We start from the raw sequence: 14,495 nt of genomic DNA on the forward strand, positions 1-14,495 counted from the left end.
TATTTTAGAATTTCATCAAATTATTAGAAACTAGTCTAAGCATCAACAGACAAGAATCGTAACTATAAGCTTATTGTGAAATGCATAGCTAATAATAGCATTCAAGACAATAACAACTTACATAATTAAGCAGAAGCAGATTGGCACAACATATTAACCAGACAAAGTAGGCTATCAAGGCAATGGAGCATGTGGAGTGTGTCTAAATATGAACCAGAAAAAGAACGAGTATTAAAGCAACGGAGTATGTGGAGTTTGTCTCAGGAAGTTTGTGAAATCGAGGAGGAACCGTTTAAGGAAAAGGCGGGGACTGTGGAAATGGGATCCCTGCAGGTAGAGGTGGAACACTTAAGGGGAAAGGGGGAAAGTTCAGAGAAGGTGAGGGAAGAGGAAGATCAAGAGGTGGGAAACCCAGCACTGATTTTGGTATAGGAGGGGGAAGAATAAGATCAAGAGGTGGGAAGCCAAGAGTAGGTTTTGGTAGAACAGGGGAAGAGGAAGGTCAAGAGGTGGGAAGCCCAGAAGAGCTTTTCGCAGAGGAGGAAGATTTCCATGAGGAAACAGGGCAGCTCTGTTACTGAATGATCCTGTGTTGACTTTATGTAGCGCACGGCCTTCTCTGAACGATTCATGATCCGATGAGATTTTGTGAGAACACAATTTGCTTCGGGAATGATAGGATAACGAAGGGAATGTGAAGGTAGGGATTCCATTGGCTTCTGATGTGAAGATCAGCTGATCAGACGAGGAGGTACCCAATGATGGCACATTGAATTTCTCTAATGGGTTGCTGAGGAGCCTCGCTGAACAGTACCCTTTGAGAGGGGAACTGCGATCTTTTGAGGAGCAGAGCAGCATGGATGGTATAACAGAGCCAGGAAGCTCCACCCTGAATTCTCCATTTATATCTGTTTTTCCTTCAATGGAAACGGAGCCTGCATTAGTTTTCCTGTTGAGGCCAGCGCGACACTCCACAGCAACCACAACACCAGTTGGATTAGTATTCATTTCAATATCACTATCAGTACAGGTTACTCAATGTGTGGTTAGTTTGTGTGGATTTAATGTTATAAGGTAGCTGGTTCAAATTTCACAAGGAGGGGTTGAGGATGGGAACCACTTTTAAGGAAATTAAACTATCCAAGCTCAATTGAGCTTCTATCCAACATTGGGGCTGGCCGGTACCTAAGCTCACTTATGTACATGGTGCCATTTATTATTTGATAACTTGCATGATAATATAACTAGCATTTGCTCCAAATGTTGCAAAGGAAACGTTGTAAGGCATAAATTGAAGAACGCAAACACAACAAAAAAATACTTTCTTAAAGAATAAAAACACTTATAATGAATTTATTATTAGATATTCATATATATATTGCACTATATATTAGCCCCACTAATTGTTTCCCTTTCTGAATGTAACCTTTCACCACTATGGTCACTATAATATCAAATACAATATGTGTCTTAACCAAAAACCATTATGAAAGTCAAAATACTTATATGTCCCATATCCCATATAAACCATAATATACTTTGATCACTCTTGGAGAATTGCAAACCCTTCCAAAATGCAACTTCTAACCACTATTACCATTAAGAAAAAATTGCATTTATTACCTTATAATCCTTAAGGGAATAGCTCTATTATTAAGTAAACCATAGTGCAATATGATGTTTAACACAATGAATTCTAAAAATTATGACCTCTAATACACTCTCATCATAAACACATTGTAACTCCTATAATGTTACAAGACATAAACTTCAATACTTAACACGTTAACTATAACATTAAAACTATAACCTATGTGTACTTAAATTGTCTTAACATAGTGAAGGTAAAGAAGAATCAAGTGTATGCTTTCACAACCTTAATTGTATGCATTTAAAATTTTAGAGATTAGTAAGTTCTTTTCTATTTTAACCCTAGATGCAATAACATTAAGAAACAAGTATAAGTATGCCTAGCTGGAGAAAAAGGTAACAACATCTACTAGGGTATGTCACATCTTATTTTTATTCCTTACAAACCACCTACATCGAGAAAAAGGGTAAGACTAGTTTCCTTTAAAGCACCATAGCTCAGAAACTCAGGAATTAAAAGCAAAAGCCTACAAAAGAAAGAAATAAATCTTACAAAAGTAGGACGCCAAAGCCTACGAAAGAAAGAAATAAATCTTACAAACATTATGATGAAGAAGGGAATTCAATACCCATTGAGGAGATGAATAGAAGAACATGACCTCCATTTTTACTAAAATCACCACAATATTAATCCAATAGTAGGGTGTTCAAAAAGTCCCTTTCTCACTAACTTTTTCCCTCTTTTATAGAAATTTTCAACAGTGACACTTGGCACCTCATGCAAAAATAATTATTTTCTTTATTCCAATAATGTCTGCAATAAAAGATTTATTTTACACAAATCAAAACGAAATATAACATAATAACAACTCAAAGATGGACGAATACTTCCTGATAAATCATTTGAATTCATGTCCATACGAAAATCAACGAGGATTCAAAGTGTTATGTTCATTGCAAATAATCTATGACATCCAATTGAATATTTGATAAACAGGAATATTTTTGGTGGAATTTAATAGAGTGCAATGGTGTTTGAATTTTAATAGAAAAGAGAAGTGTTTGAATTTTAATAGAAAAGAGAGGATCAAAAAAATTGACATTCTGAAGGGAAAACTATTTTCTTAATGTGATTAGGATGATAATCAAAATTAAATTCTTCATCTTTTGTTGGGAGAGACGCTTTGTAAATAATGTACTAATTCTCTTTAATGTTAACCACCTCCATAATGTGATTAAGGTAAAATAATCAATTATTTACCAAAGAATTAAATTTCTAAACTAATTTTCTTTAATGATAACCACCTCCATAATGTAATTAAGGTAAAATAATCAATTATTTACCAGAGCATTACATGTCAATCTTACTGCATTCATCATTTAAACATATTTAACCCAAAAACTTGATTAAATAAAATATCTTTTGAAAAAGAATGGGTCAACTTATCACAAAAATGTACTCATGTACCCCATCTGCAAAAAGCCATTCATTGTTTCATGAAAGTTTAAAATGTAAAATGTTTAATAGTCGCACCATATTGAGCTAAATTTCGCAATCATATAAAAACTATAAAAATTATGTAGCCTAAAAATAATCAGAAAGATCGTCTTACAATGATTCGAAAGATTTCAAGATTGATTGGTATTCAGACATGATAATTAATTAAACAATTTGAAAGATTTCAAGATTGATGGGTATCCATAACATAATAACTTAATTAATTAAACAAATCGCAGGTACATAAATCCCAAGCGTTAAGAAATCATTGATTGGTATCCAAACATGATAACTTATTAATTAAACAATTTGAAAGATTTCAATATTGATTGGTATCCAAAACATAATAACTTAATTAATTAAACAAAACGTGGGTACAGAAATCCCAAGCGTTAAGAAATCTGGTCGAGAACCCTCCTAAGGGTACTAATAAACATGAGTTGCATTTGAGCCCTGAACTTATGCAAAATAAAAAATTCCCATACTTTTATATCAGAGTTAGAGAAAGAAGAACAACCCACTGCCATGAACCCTCCACTCTGCCCTGAGGGCTAAGCCGAGCAACAAACCCAAACACACAACCCCCAGCAATGGACATCGCAAGAGTTAAAAAGTACACGTCATTTGTCAAACCAGGCACGTTATTGCATCCCTCTTCCCTAACAATGCATTGCTTGATGGCATCAATTGTATTCAAAAGGGCTGCCTGATAGCCCTCTTCCGATACAAAAAAATGATTCCCATACCTGGACTGCAGCTCACCGAAGAATTGACGAGGAAGCCTAGAACCCACTGTTAATCCTGTGCCGAAATTCAAGATGTTTGGGGAAGAGATGTCCTCTACTATAATCACAGTCCTGTCATCAGGGCGCCATAGGTCCCTGAAGGATTTATCTGAAGGAGATGGGGATGGCCCAGACCTTGTAAGGATTCTCATTTTCCACTCTGACTTGTCTTCCAAAGCCTACAACTCTTGTGAAATCTTCACTGCTTGGGCTGGAAATAAGACCCTGGCTATGTCAATAACATTGGTGAAGTTGTTGGGTAGCTGAAGGTCTGAGACTTTTATTGCTTCTGGCTCTTTTGAGGCCATGTTGGATTGAAAGTCTGAGTTCAGGATTTGGGTAATTGCTAGAGATGGTGTCAACTGCATTTGTTGAATCAGAAAGGTGAACAAGCAAACAGATGCCATTGACAAAGTTTGCTTACCCACATCCTTAAGAATGTTGTTTTTGTGCTGTGCATATATCAACTGAGAAATACCCAGGTTTTTGAAGGTGATCTGAAAGGGGTTGAAGTTGTGGGTTATTGAATTGGGTGTACATTGACTGACAGAGTATGAGTGTTTTATGCGATTGAAGGTGGGCTTGTAACTGAAAATGGAGAGGAAAGAGAATGACTTAAAAGAGATAACGCAACAGGAACTGAGTGGCATTTTAACTGGGGGTGGAGAAAGACTCAAAATGCTCTTGATGGTTGCTTGTTGAGGCTTGAGCTTGAGTTGCCATGAGACACTGGAGATGGGTCTAATCACAAAAGACTGAATGCACCAGAAATTTGAGCCACTTGATTCCACCTGTAAGGCCAGGCACACACCAGAATGAGGATACGTAGACTAAGAAACTACGACACTTGGTCGTAGCAGGCACCGAGATATGCATAACACTCCTAATTAAATGTACGAGGGAAAGCATTAGCATTGTAGCAACCATCAATGGTGCCCTAAAATACCCACTGATAAACCAAGTGAACTGGTTGAGGTCACAAAGCCACAACCAATCGAGGCTTACACCATGGCTACAGGTAGCATAAATGAAAAAAAGTAAATAGGGGAGTTATTTTTCTGAGACAAGGGTTAATAATCCATACCTATAGATACATAGCACACTTGAAGAGAAGTTGCTCTTGGTTTTGTTGGTATAGTTTGGTGAATTCCATTCCACTGTGGATACCCTAAACAGCCACAAAAATAGTTTGCATGAGAACCAAACACGTTCCTTTGAGGAACACAAAACGAAAATAACAAGGAATTGAGGGAAAAATGATAAATACAGACCTGAGAGTTTTCACCGCGATGGTAATGGAATCCATTGTTCTCTTGTCGCACGAATACTTGAACCAGCTTGACGATACCAACAGACATCCTCTAGCACATCCAAACCCATGAAAATTAGATGAGACGGTAATGTCCACACCACATGAATGTAAAATGAAGTAGTAAACACAAGAATGACATACCTATAAGCTACAGGGGAAGGCCTCATTGCCATACATTCAAAAAATTCATGAGTCTGGAGTAACCACATCCTGAAATAAAAAACAATATAATTCCTGCAATAAAAGGTTTATTTTACACAAATCAAAACGAAATTTATTCTCTGCTGAATGTAACTAAAAGCAGAATAACAAAATAACAAGGATGCTGAGCACAAAGAATGTCAGACTTGGGAAATTTATAGCTAATTACAGTCACTACAGAGCATGGTGGATATGTGAAGGAGACCCATTAATCGATGCAGTCCTGCATGATCACTCTCAGTATTGTATCTCCATTTCCTTCGATGCAAACAATGGATTAATTGTCCCATATAAGAGAGACAGGTTCAGATATGCCACAAGGACAACCCTTAACATAAGGCTACATTGAAAAAACTTATAAGCAGCCATTGCAACCCTCCTGAGGATACTAATAAACATGAGTTGCATTTGAGCCTTGAACTTCTGCAAAATAAAAAATTCCCAGACTTTTATATCAGAGTTAAATCATTTTTTCTCAATAGGTGATTTTCCAAAGATGGGTGTCAGATAAAAAGCAGTAGCTGCTCCTCAAAACCCTAAGTTGTTCTTTACCAAAGGCTCCCAATCTGAAGTTCTCCGCACAATTGGAAGTTTCCCAAATGAAGAAAATAACAATAGCCACAGAGGAGAAAGAAGAACAACCCACTACCATTAACCCTCCACTCTGCCTTGAGGGCTAAGCCGGGCAACAAACCCAAACACACAACCCCCAGCAATGGATGTCACAAGAGTTAAAAAGTATAGGACATCTATCAAACCAGGCACGTTATTGTATCCCTCTTCCTTAACAATGCATTGCTTGATGGCATCAATTGTATTCAAAAGGGCTGCCTGATAGCCCTCTTCCGATACAAAAAACTGATTCCCATACCTGGACTGCAGCTCACCGAAGGATTGACGAGGAAGCCTGGAAAGACCTAAGCCCATTCTCTGTTGTATTTTTCCTTTGTGTTGTTTGTTTGTAGATTTGTTCCTTCTCATAATATTTCCCCTCCCTTCTCCCTCATTCTATTGCAGGTTATCCATCAAAGACTTGAAAAAAGTATTCCTCATGTGGCGTATGCTTTATGTTGTCACAAAATGTAAAGTTGGCAAAGAAGGTTGGACCTCTAAATTTATATGCAATCATGGATGTAATGAGGGAAAATCTTGCACTGCTTTATATACCATGGGAGGAGGCATCTCCATGGGATATGGTTGGATTTAAAACCCTCGGAATCAGTACCAAATCAAGTTAGAGCAAAATACATTTGGGAAGATGAAGAAGCACAAAGATAGCATGATAATAAGAAGTACAAAGAAAGCATGGTAATAAGAAACAAAAGGATCAATCCAGTGCCAGATCTAGATTGTTTAGCCAATATCCTAGTGCAAGTTGTTCCACAACCATGCTTAGAGGGCATGGGACAATAATAGATTTCCTTAATAATGGTGCTAGGGGTGAGATGAATGTGAAAGCAGTGAGGTTTCTCTATTCATGTGGTATACCATTCAAATTTCAATGTTCTTCACTCCCCCTATTGAAATGAGATTGTTATTGCCATCAACAATGCCCATTAAGGTTACATGAGCCCCAGGTATGAGAAAGCCAAAACCAAGTTACTTAGCAAGGAAAAACCCAAAATCCAGAGAGCTCTAAGACAATGTACAAATGCTTGAAGAGAATATGGATTATCCATTCTATCTGCTCATTGGACAAATGTTGAAATCATGTCAACGATAAAACATAAATGTTCTTATTGTGTCCATTCATAATGTGGTCTTCCTTGCAGCCCATGATTCAACATTTGGTAAGACTGTTGCTAATATTCCGTAGCTCTTACCGAAAACCATTACAGAAATTGGGTTGTGTAATGTCATTCAATTAATTATTGATGATGCACCTAATTGTCATATAGCAGGAGCAATCACCAGATGCACCTAATTGCAAGGCAACAGAAGCAATCATTGAGTAGATAAATCCTCACGTTTTTGTTCTAGGTTTTGGTGCATACAGTGAGCCTTTGATGCATGATATTATTAAGTTGAATCCTAGCAAATAATGAATGAATACCTTGTACAAAAGAGGGAAAAAATTAAAATTCATCACCAGTGATGAAGCCAATTAATACATTTTCCACACTCATTCTAAGTTAGAGCTACTTAAGCTTGCATGGACCAAATTTGTTACATATTACCTCAATATCAACATAAACAAAGTCTTTTAGACTTATTATTTGAAAAATTGCTATTTTGATTGAGTTGTATCATCGTCCTAGGTTCTAGAATCTATGTTTTTTTATTTTTATATGTTTTCAAGTAAAACTATGCCATCCCAGTTGCATGTCCTCTAGAAATATGGGGTACCTTCCAGCCTTCCCCGAAATCTGTCCTGTCATCTCCCTGTCCCCGTGACACTAAAATTAGATGCAATATAGCGAAAGACGAATTGAATTAGTTTTGGTACAAGTCAACTTTTGTCATGTACCTGATGCCCAAGAAAACATCCGCAAGTGCAACCCTTAGTGAGAATGTTGTATATATTTCTAGCCCTAATGACTAATTTTGATTTTGGAAACTTTCTTTATTGCTTTTAAAAACTAAAAAACCCTTGGTTTATAAATTTACTAGTTCCTTAGGTTGACTTACCAAAGTCATAGGAAACAAGGAAAAGGGAAAGAAAAAAGATGCTGGTGAGCATATGTACATAACTCTTACACCTTTGACCAAAAAACAATTTGAGCTTTTTGACTTTTAGTTTTTTCTTATATCACAATGTCAATATGCAAAAAAAAAAAAAATGCACAGCCATAATTTGAAGAGAATACAAACTCATTCTCGTCTGCAAATTTAGGATATATACCTTGTCACTAATTGCATCTTGTATAACTACTATATTTGTAGAGATAGAATTGATAATTTCTCTAGTGATGGTCTTCGTGTCAAAAAAAGTAACATCTTGGCTCAAAACAGATTTTAAATATTGCATTCTCATGTGAGCTGATTGTCGCTCCCCTGTTTGCTTCCAACATGAGACCTATGCATAAATCCATACAAACAGTTTATTTTCAGCTATTCAACATTGTAGATTGTTTGCTGGAAGGAAAATGATACAAAATATCAACTACTCTAGAAGGTATAGGCCATGTGTTCAGTTGATGTATTTGTTTTAAATTATAAAACCAAAAATATAAATAAAAAATTTAAGTGAACTTTAACTAAGTATGGGTATGAAAACCCCTTGTCTAATATTCTCTTTTTACTTGCAAAATATTCAAACCAATAATCACACACCAATCCATGACAAACAAAAGTTGTGAATTGGATTGGAACATACCAAACCATCCCGATACCATGATGACAAGTCCCAAGTAGAAGAATTGGAGAGCGTGCTGCAAAAGTTGCTAGACAAATTAATACTATATGCTCAAACTTTAGTTCAGAAAAAGTGCAATTCTAAACTGTCTTTTTCTCTTGTTTACTTGGAAAGGACTGAAATTGGTCTAGGCATAGAACAATCGAGACCTTCAACATAACAAAAGTCTCAACCATACAAGAAGGTTACAAGAATGTTATATAAGGAAACATTATGTTCAATATTAAATAAAAATTATTTATTGAGAAGGAGAGGCTACTAAAAATGAACAATTTTACAATATCCTGCTTTCTTGACACTGGAATACTATTTTTTTCTGATTAATTTTAAGTGTGGCTGATCTAGGTGGATATTGGTGGCCACCTGCCAAGTCCACCTGGACCCCCACCATTGTCTTTCTCAGCATTTTCAGTTTCCTTAATTGTAGCACAACTTACTATTTTTAGCAGTTTTTCGGGTCCTGAACTTCCGGAGCCGTTTTGAGGCCCTAAACGACGTTTTTTGGGGAATCCGGGGGCAACATCGATATTGCCCGTTCCAACAATGGCAGTACTCGGATAGATCTTTCTAACGAGCTATTGTATGCGTCAAACGGAGATCATATGCCAAAGTTACGACCCCGGGAAATTGATGTACCAATTTACCCCAAACGGGGCCCACAGTTTGGCGTTTCATCTCCTAGGGTTAGGTTTTGGAATGTTAAGGGTTTTTCATTGTTTCTCAACAATAAATAGGCCTTCGAGCCTCATTGTAACACAGTTCAGAGGCATGTAGCCATCACATCTCTTCTCAGAGATAAGCTACCATCGCCCTAGCTGGTTTATTTCCATTTCTGGTTGTAAGCATATTTCAGTATTTTCCATTAATGAAATGAAGTATTATTTCCGCTGCATCTTTGTGTATATGGTTATCTCTGTAATTTGTTGCGTTCCTGTTTAAATCCGGATCAGTGGTATCAGAGCGGTCTGCTTTTTCTCTGTTTTTCTTTGCATGTCCCCAACAAGGTCGGGATATAAGGAGTTAGGGGTTGAACTGGTTGAACCTTTGCAGGACCAGCCTCGCAAATCCCGACAGCCTCCCATGGCGGATGAGAAGAAAGACGAGGGGGCAGGAGATCCCATCAAAATCTTGCTCGAAGAAGCCCTCGAGCGACAACGGAACGCGATGATGGACAGCTTTGCTCAGATCCTTCAGCGGCTACCTAGAAGCAACGCATCGGCTTCCAGCAGCTACTCTGGAAACGCCACACCCTTTAAGGTACAAGTTAATTTTGAAAACCCCATATTCGAGGGTCAGATAGACGCAGATGCCGTAGATAAATGGTTAAATCTGCTAGAGGGTTATTTTTCGGTTCATGAATTTTCGAGTCGGGAAAAGATTGTTTTTGCTCTTCTCAAAGCAGCCCCCCACGTCAAGGACTGGTGGGAAACCTACTGTGAGCAGAAGGATGAAAGTACTGGCTCACTATTTTCAGCCGCACCCACCTGGGATTCGTTCCGGGATGCCATCAAGGAGCAGTACTACCCTGTTGGAAGCTATGAGGATGAATACATAAAGTGGACCACGCTGTGGCAGGGAAGGGACCAAGACGTGCCGGGGTTCACCAATCTTTTCCATACCCTTCGCACAAAGTTGGGTATCAAGGATTCGGAGCAACATTTGATACTCAAATACCGTGGCTGCCTGCACAAGTACATCCAGGAAGAAATACAATTCCTAAACATCCCCTCGCTTGGCGCAGCATACCGATATGCCGTCAAGGTCGAGCAGAAGTTTAAACAAAAGAAGCGAGACTTTGGATCTGCGAATCCAAAGCAGGGGAAAGGTGCCCCTAAACCACAGAACAAAGGAAAAAGCCAAGGCGGGACAGCCCAAGACAACCAGCTGAAGCTGCAAGCAAAGAACAGCACCGTGAAGCCGAGAAAGGACACTGGAAAATGGTGCGAGTTCCATAAGAGCTCCACTCACAACGCAAGTGAGTGTCGGGCCAAGCAGTCACTGGTGGCTGAGCTAAAGGTTTCAGAATCAGATGCATGTTCCGACTCTGAGTCAGAACCCGATAAGGGGTATGAAAAAGGGAAGCAGATCATTGATGCGGATCCCAGCGCCACTGTTGCTACCGCAAAGATCCAGAAAAATGAACCCGAAGATCCAGAGGAGGAGGAGCGTCTCTTCCACTCCCAGATGTGGGTAAAGGGCTCCCCGATACAGTTCATTGTTGATAGCGGGAGTCAAAAGAACCTCATTTCGGCAGAGGTCGTGAAGCGGTTGGGCTTACCGACCACAGCACATCCACAACCATACACCATTGGGTGGCTGCACCAAGGACGAGATCTTCGCGTGAGCCAGCAGTGTCGCCTTCCATACAACATCAAGCCTTTCACGGATGAGGTATTGTGTGACATTGCTCCCCTTGAAGTTTGTGATGTATTACTAGGACAACCATACTTGTGGAAGCGACATGCTGTGTATGAATCAAGGCCCCGTGCTGTTATTATTACATTGGGAAATAAGTTGTTCAGGATACCAGAGGTAGCACCACCTACCGCCATCTCTTTGATTACTGCAAAACAATGCAGTAAGATCATTTCCAAAACCAGGAAATTTGTTTTCCTGATGATACGCCCTCAAGGAAAGAAGAAGACAGTGGCCGCGGCCTCCAGACGGGGTCCCTTTGCACGACAACTACAGATGGACAAGATTGTGGAGGAGTACGAGGACATCTTCACCTCCCCGGCAGGGGTTCCTCTGCACTGTCAAGTCAAGCACTCCATCGATCTGACCCCAGGGGCGCCGCTACCCAATGGACCAATTTATCGGCGCTCCGTTCTGGAGAACGATGAAATCAAGAGGCAGATTCAGGAGCTCCTGCAGAGAGGTCACATCCGTCCGAGTTCATCGCCCTGTGGGAGCCCGATCGTGTTGGTACAGAAGAAGGATGGGACGTGGAGACTCTGTATTGACTATCGGGCGCTGAACAAGATCATTGTCCATAATAGGTACCCGATCCCGTGGATTGATGACCTCCTAGACCAACTAAAGGGGGCGAAATATTTCAGCAAGATCGATCTGAAGTCAGGATATCACCAGGTACCAATCGAACCCTCTGATGTGTGGAAGATTGCCTTCAAATCCAAGGAGGGCCTCTTCGAATGGTTGGTCATGCCTTTCGGATTGACGAATGCTCCTGCAACCTTTATGAGGCTAATGGATGACATCTTGCGGCCATTCACAAACTCCTTTGTAGTAGTATACTTGGATGACATTCTGATCTTCAGCCAGAGTTGGGAAGAGCACCTCCACCACATCTGACAGGTTCTCCAAACACTGCGGCAACACAAGCTATGTGACAATTTGGAGAAATTCACTTTTGGCATGACCCAGGTTCAGTATCTGGGATACATCATTGATGAACAGGGGGTGCATGTCGATCCAGCCAAGATCCAAGTCATTTGGGATTGGCCCTCTCCAACCACTCTAACAGAGCTCCGCAGCTTTCTAGGTCTTGCCAACTTCTACCGCAGGTTTGTGTTGGGGTTTTCTCATATTTCTTGGCCCTTGAGTCAAGTCACCAAGGGAGGGGCTAAAGCAAAATTCTTTTGGTCTGAATCTCAACAGAAGGCATTCATGGAGCTGAAGGATCGCCTCTGCACGGCACCAGTGCTCGCGTTACCAGATTTACAACAACCATTTGAGGTCGAGACAGATGCCTCTGACTATGCTATTGGGGCAGTCCTTACTCAACATGGACATCCAGTGGCATATCACAGTGAAACACTTTCAGACACAGTCCGGAAGTACCCCACTTATGATAAAGAGATGTATTCCATTGTACAGGCCTGCCGACAATGGAAGCATTACATTTTGGGGAAGGAAATGGTCATCCACACAGACCACCGACCCTTGCAGTTCATACAGACCTAAGGGAAATTGCAGAATGATCGCCATCAGAAGTGGTCTACATACCTGCAACAGTTCCATTTGAATATCAAGTATAAGAAGGGCAGCACCAATAATGTTGCAGATTGCCTCAGTCGACCACCGATCATGGCGTTAACCACCGTGCTCAACTCTTGTGGGCACGAGACTTCTGATTGGCCACTTCTCTACAAAAGCGACCCAGAATTCGGCCACACATACCAGACACTCTTGGAGGGTCGGCATGTTGCAGATTTTCACCTCCAGGATGCCCTATTATGCCACCTCGGTCACCTTTGTGTTCCTTCAAGCGAGCGTGCCAAGATGATTTGGGAAGCACACTACAGTCGGGCTGCTGGGCATTTCGGGGTCGAGAAAACAGTGGCAGTACTGCAAAATTATTTCTATTGGCCGAATCTTCGACAGGATGTTGGGAAGTACATCAGATCATGTACTGCCTGTGCCATTGCCAAACCAACCATTAAGAAGCACGGCCTCTATACCCCGTTGCCTACCCCTAGTCGACCTTGGGAATCCATCTCCATGGATTACATGTCAGGCCTTCCTTCCACTAAGCATGGAAATGACTGTGTTTTTGTGGTCGTCGACAGGTTCTCAAAGATGGCCATTATGGTGGCCTGCAAGAAGAATATCACAGCAGAAGCCACTACTAAACTCTTCTTTGAACGAGTGTGGGTGCACTTTGGGATCCCACAGTCCATCATCTCAGATCGGGACAGTCGGTTTCTCAGCACATTTTGGTCCAATCTCTGGTCAATGCTGGACACCAAACTCACGAAGTCCACAACCTTCCATCCTCAAACTGATGGCCAGACAGAGGTTGTCAATAGGATGATTGTGCCCATTCTGCGCATGTATAACTCAAAGCATCCACGCACATGGGACGAGAGCCTCCCCTATGTTCAGCACAGCTACAACCGAGCTCTTCACAGCTCCACTGGCCATAGCCCTTTTCAGGTGGGTTTGGGATTCCAGCCACTATGCCCCATTGATGTGGCCATGCCACTTGCAGCTACTCACATGAATTCAGCTCATGTCCAGTCCGAAACAGATAAGGCCACCAGCTTCATTGAGCGCATCCAACATATTCGCCAGCAGGTCCATGACATTCTTGAGAAATCAAATGCCAAGTACAAGCAACGACATGATCAACACTGGGTGCCACACAAGTTTCAGGTGGGCGACAAAGTCTGGTTGCATTTGCAAAAGGAACGCCTTACTGGAGCCTATCAGAAATTGAGACCACTCCGATATGGTCCTTACACCATTACTAAGGCTATGGGAGACAATGCATTTGAGCTCAGCATTCCCCCATTCCTTGGCCTGCACCCAGTGTTCAATGTGGACCACCTTCGGCCATACTTTCCACCATTGCTCGACACATCCGACATTGCAGAACAGCTCAAACCCACAGAATTAAATCCAGATTGCATGGAACAAGCTGCAACTGATTGGATCATGGACACACAGATCAAGAACACTCGCCAACAGAATATCCAACTGTATCGAGTTGTCAAAGCAGGCCAACTCCTTCAGCAAGGCAAGTGGCTCACCAGGGAACAAGTTCAGCAAAAGTTTCCTCATCTCATGGAGGAGCTCAACGCAATGGGGACCATTGCTTCCTAAGGGGGGAGGAATGATCCAAGTGGATATTGGTGGCCACCTGCCAAGTCCACCTGGACCCCCACCATTGTCTTTCTCAGCATTTTCAGTTTCCTTAATTGTAGCACAACTTACTATTTTTAGCAGTTTTTCGGGTCCTGAACTTCCGGAGCCGTTTTGAGGCCCTAAACGACGTTTTTTGGGGAATCCGGG

At 40.8% G+C, this 14,495-nt stretch overlaps 1 protein-coding gene and 1 pseudogene across 1 annotated transcript; both read right to left on the bottom strand.

Annotated features, from left to right (window-relative positions):
- Positions 1-202: 202 nt before the first annotated feature.
- Positions 203-1,008, bottom strand: LOC149202601 (uncharacterized; annotated as a pseudogene).
- Positions 1,009-3,575: 2,567 nt separating this feature from the next.
- On the bottom strand, positions 3,576-4,025 carry LOC149202602 (thylakoid lumenal 15.0 kDa protein 2, chloroplastic-like). The gene has a single exon (XM_089401636.1). It carries the CDS (start codon positions 4,023-4,025, stop codon positions 3,576-3,578), a length of 450 nt encoding a protein of 149 aa, XP_089257762.1.
- Positions 4,026-14,495: the final 10,470 nt, after the last annotated feature.

Source organism: Pinus tabuliformis, chromosome 2_1 (assembly GCF_031772625.1).
Source record: "Pinus tabuliformis cultivar Carrire ecotype Pingquan chromosome 2_1, CPIR1, whole genome shotgun sequence".
NCBI classification, from domain to species: Eukaryota; Viridiplantae; Streptophyta; class Pinopsida; order Pinales; family Pinaceae; genus Pinus; species Pinus tabuliformis.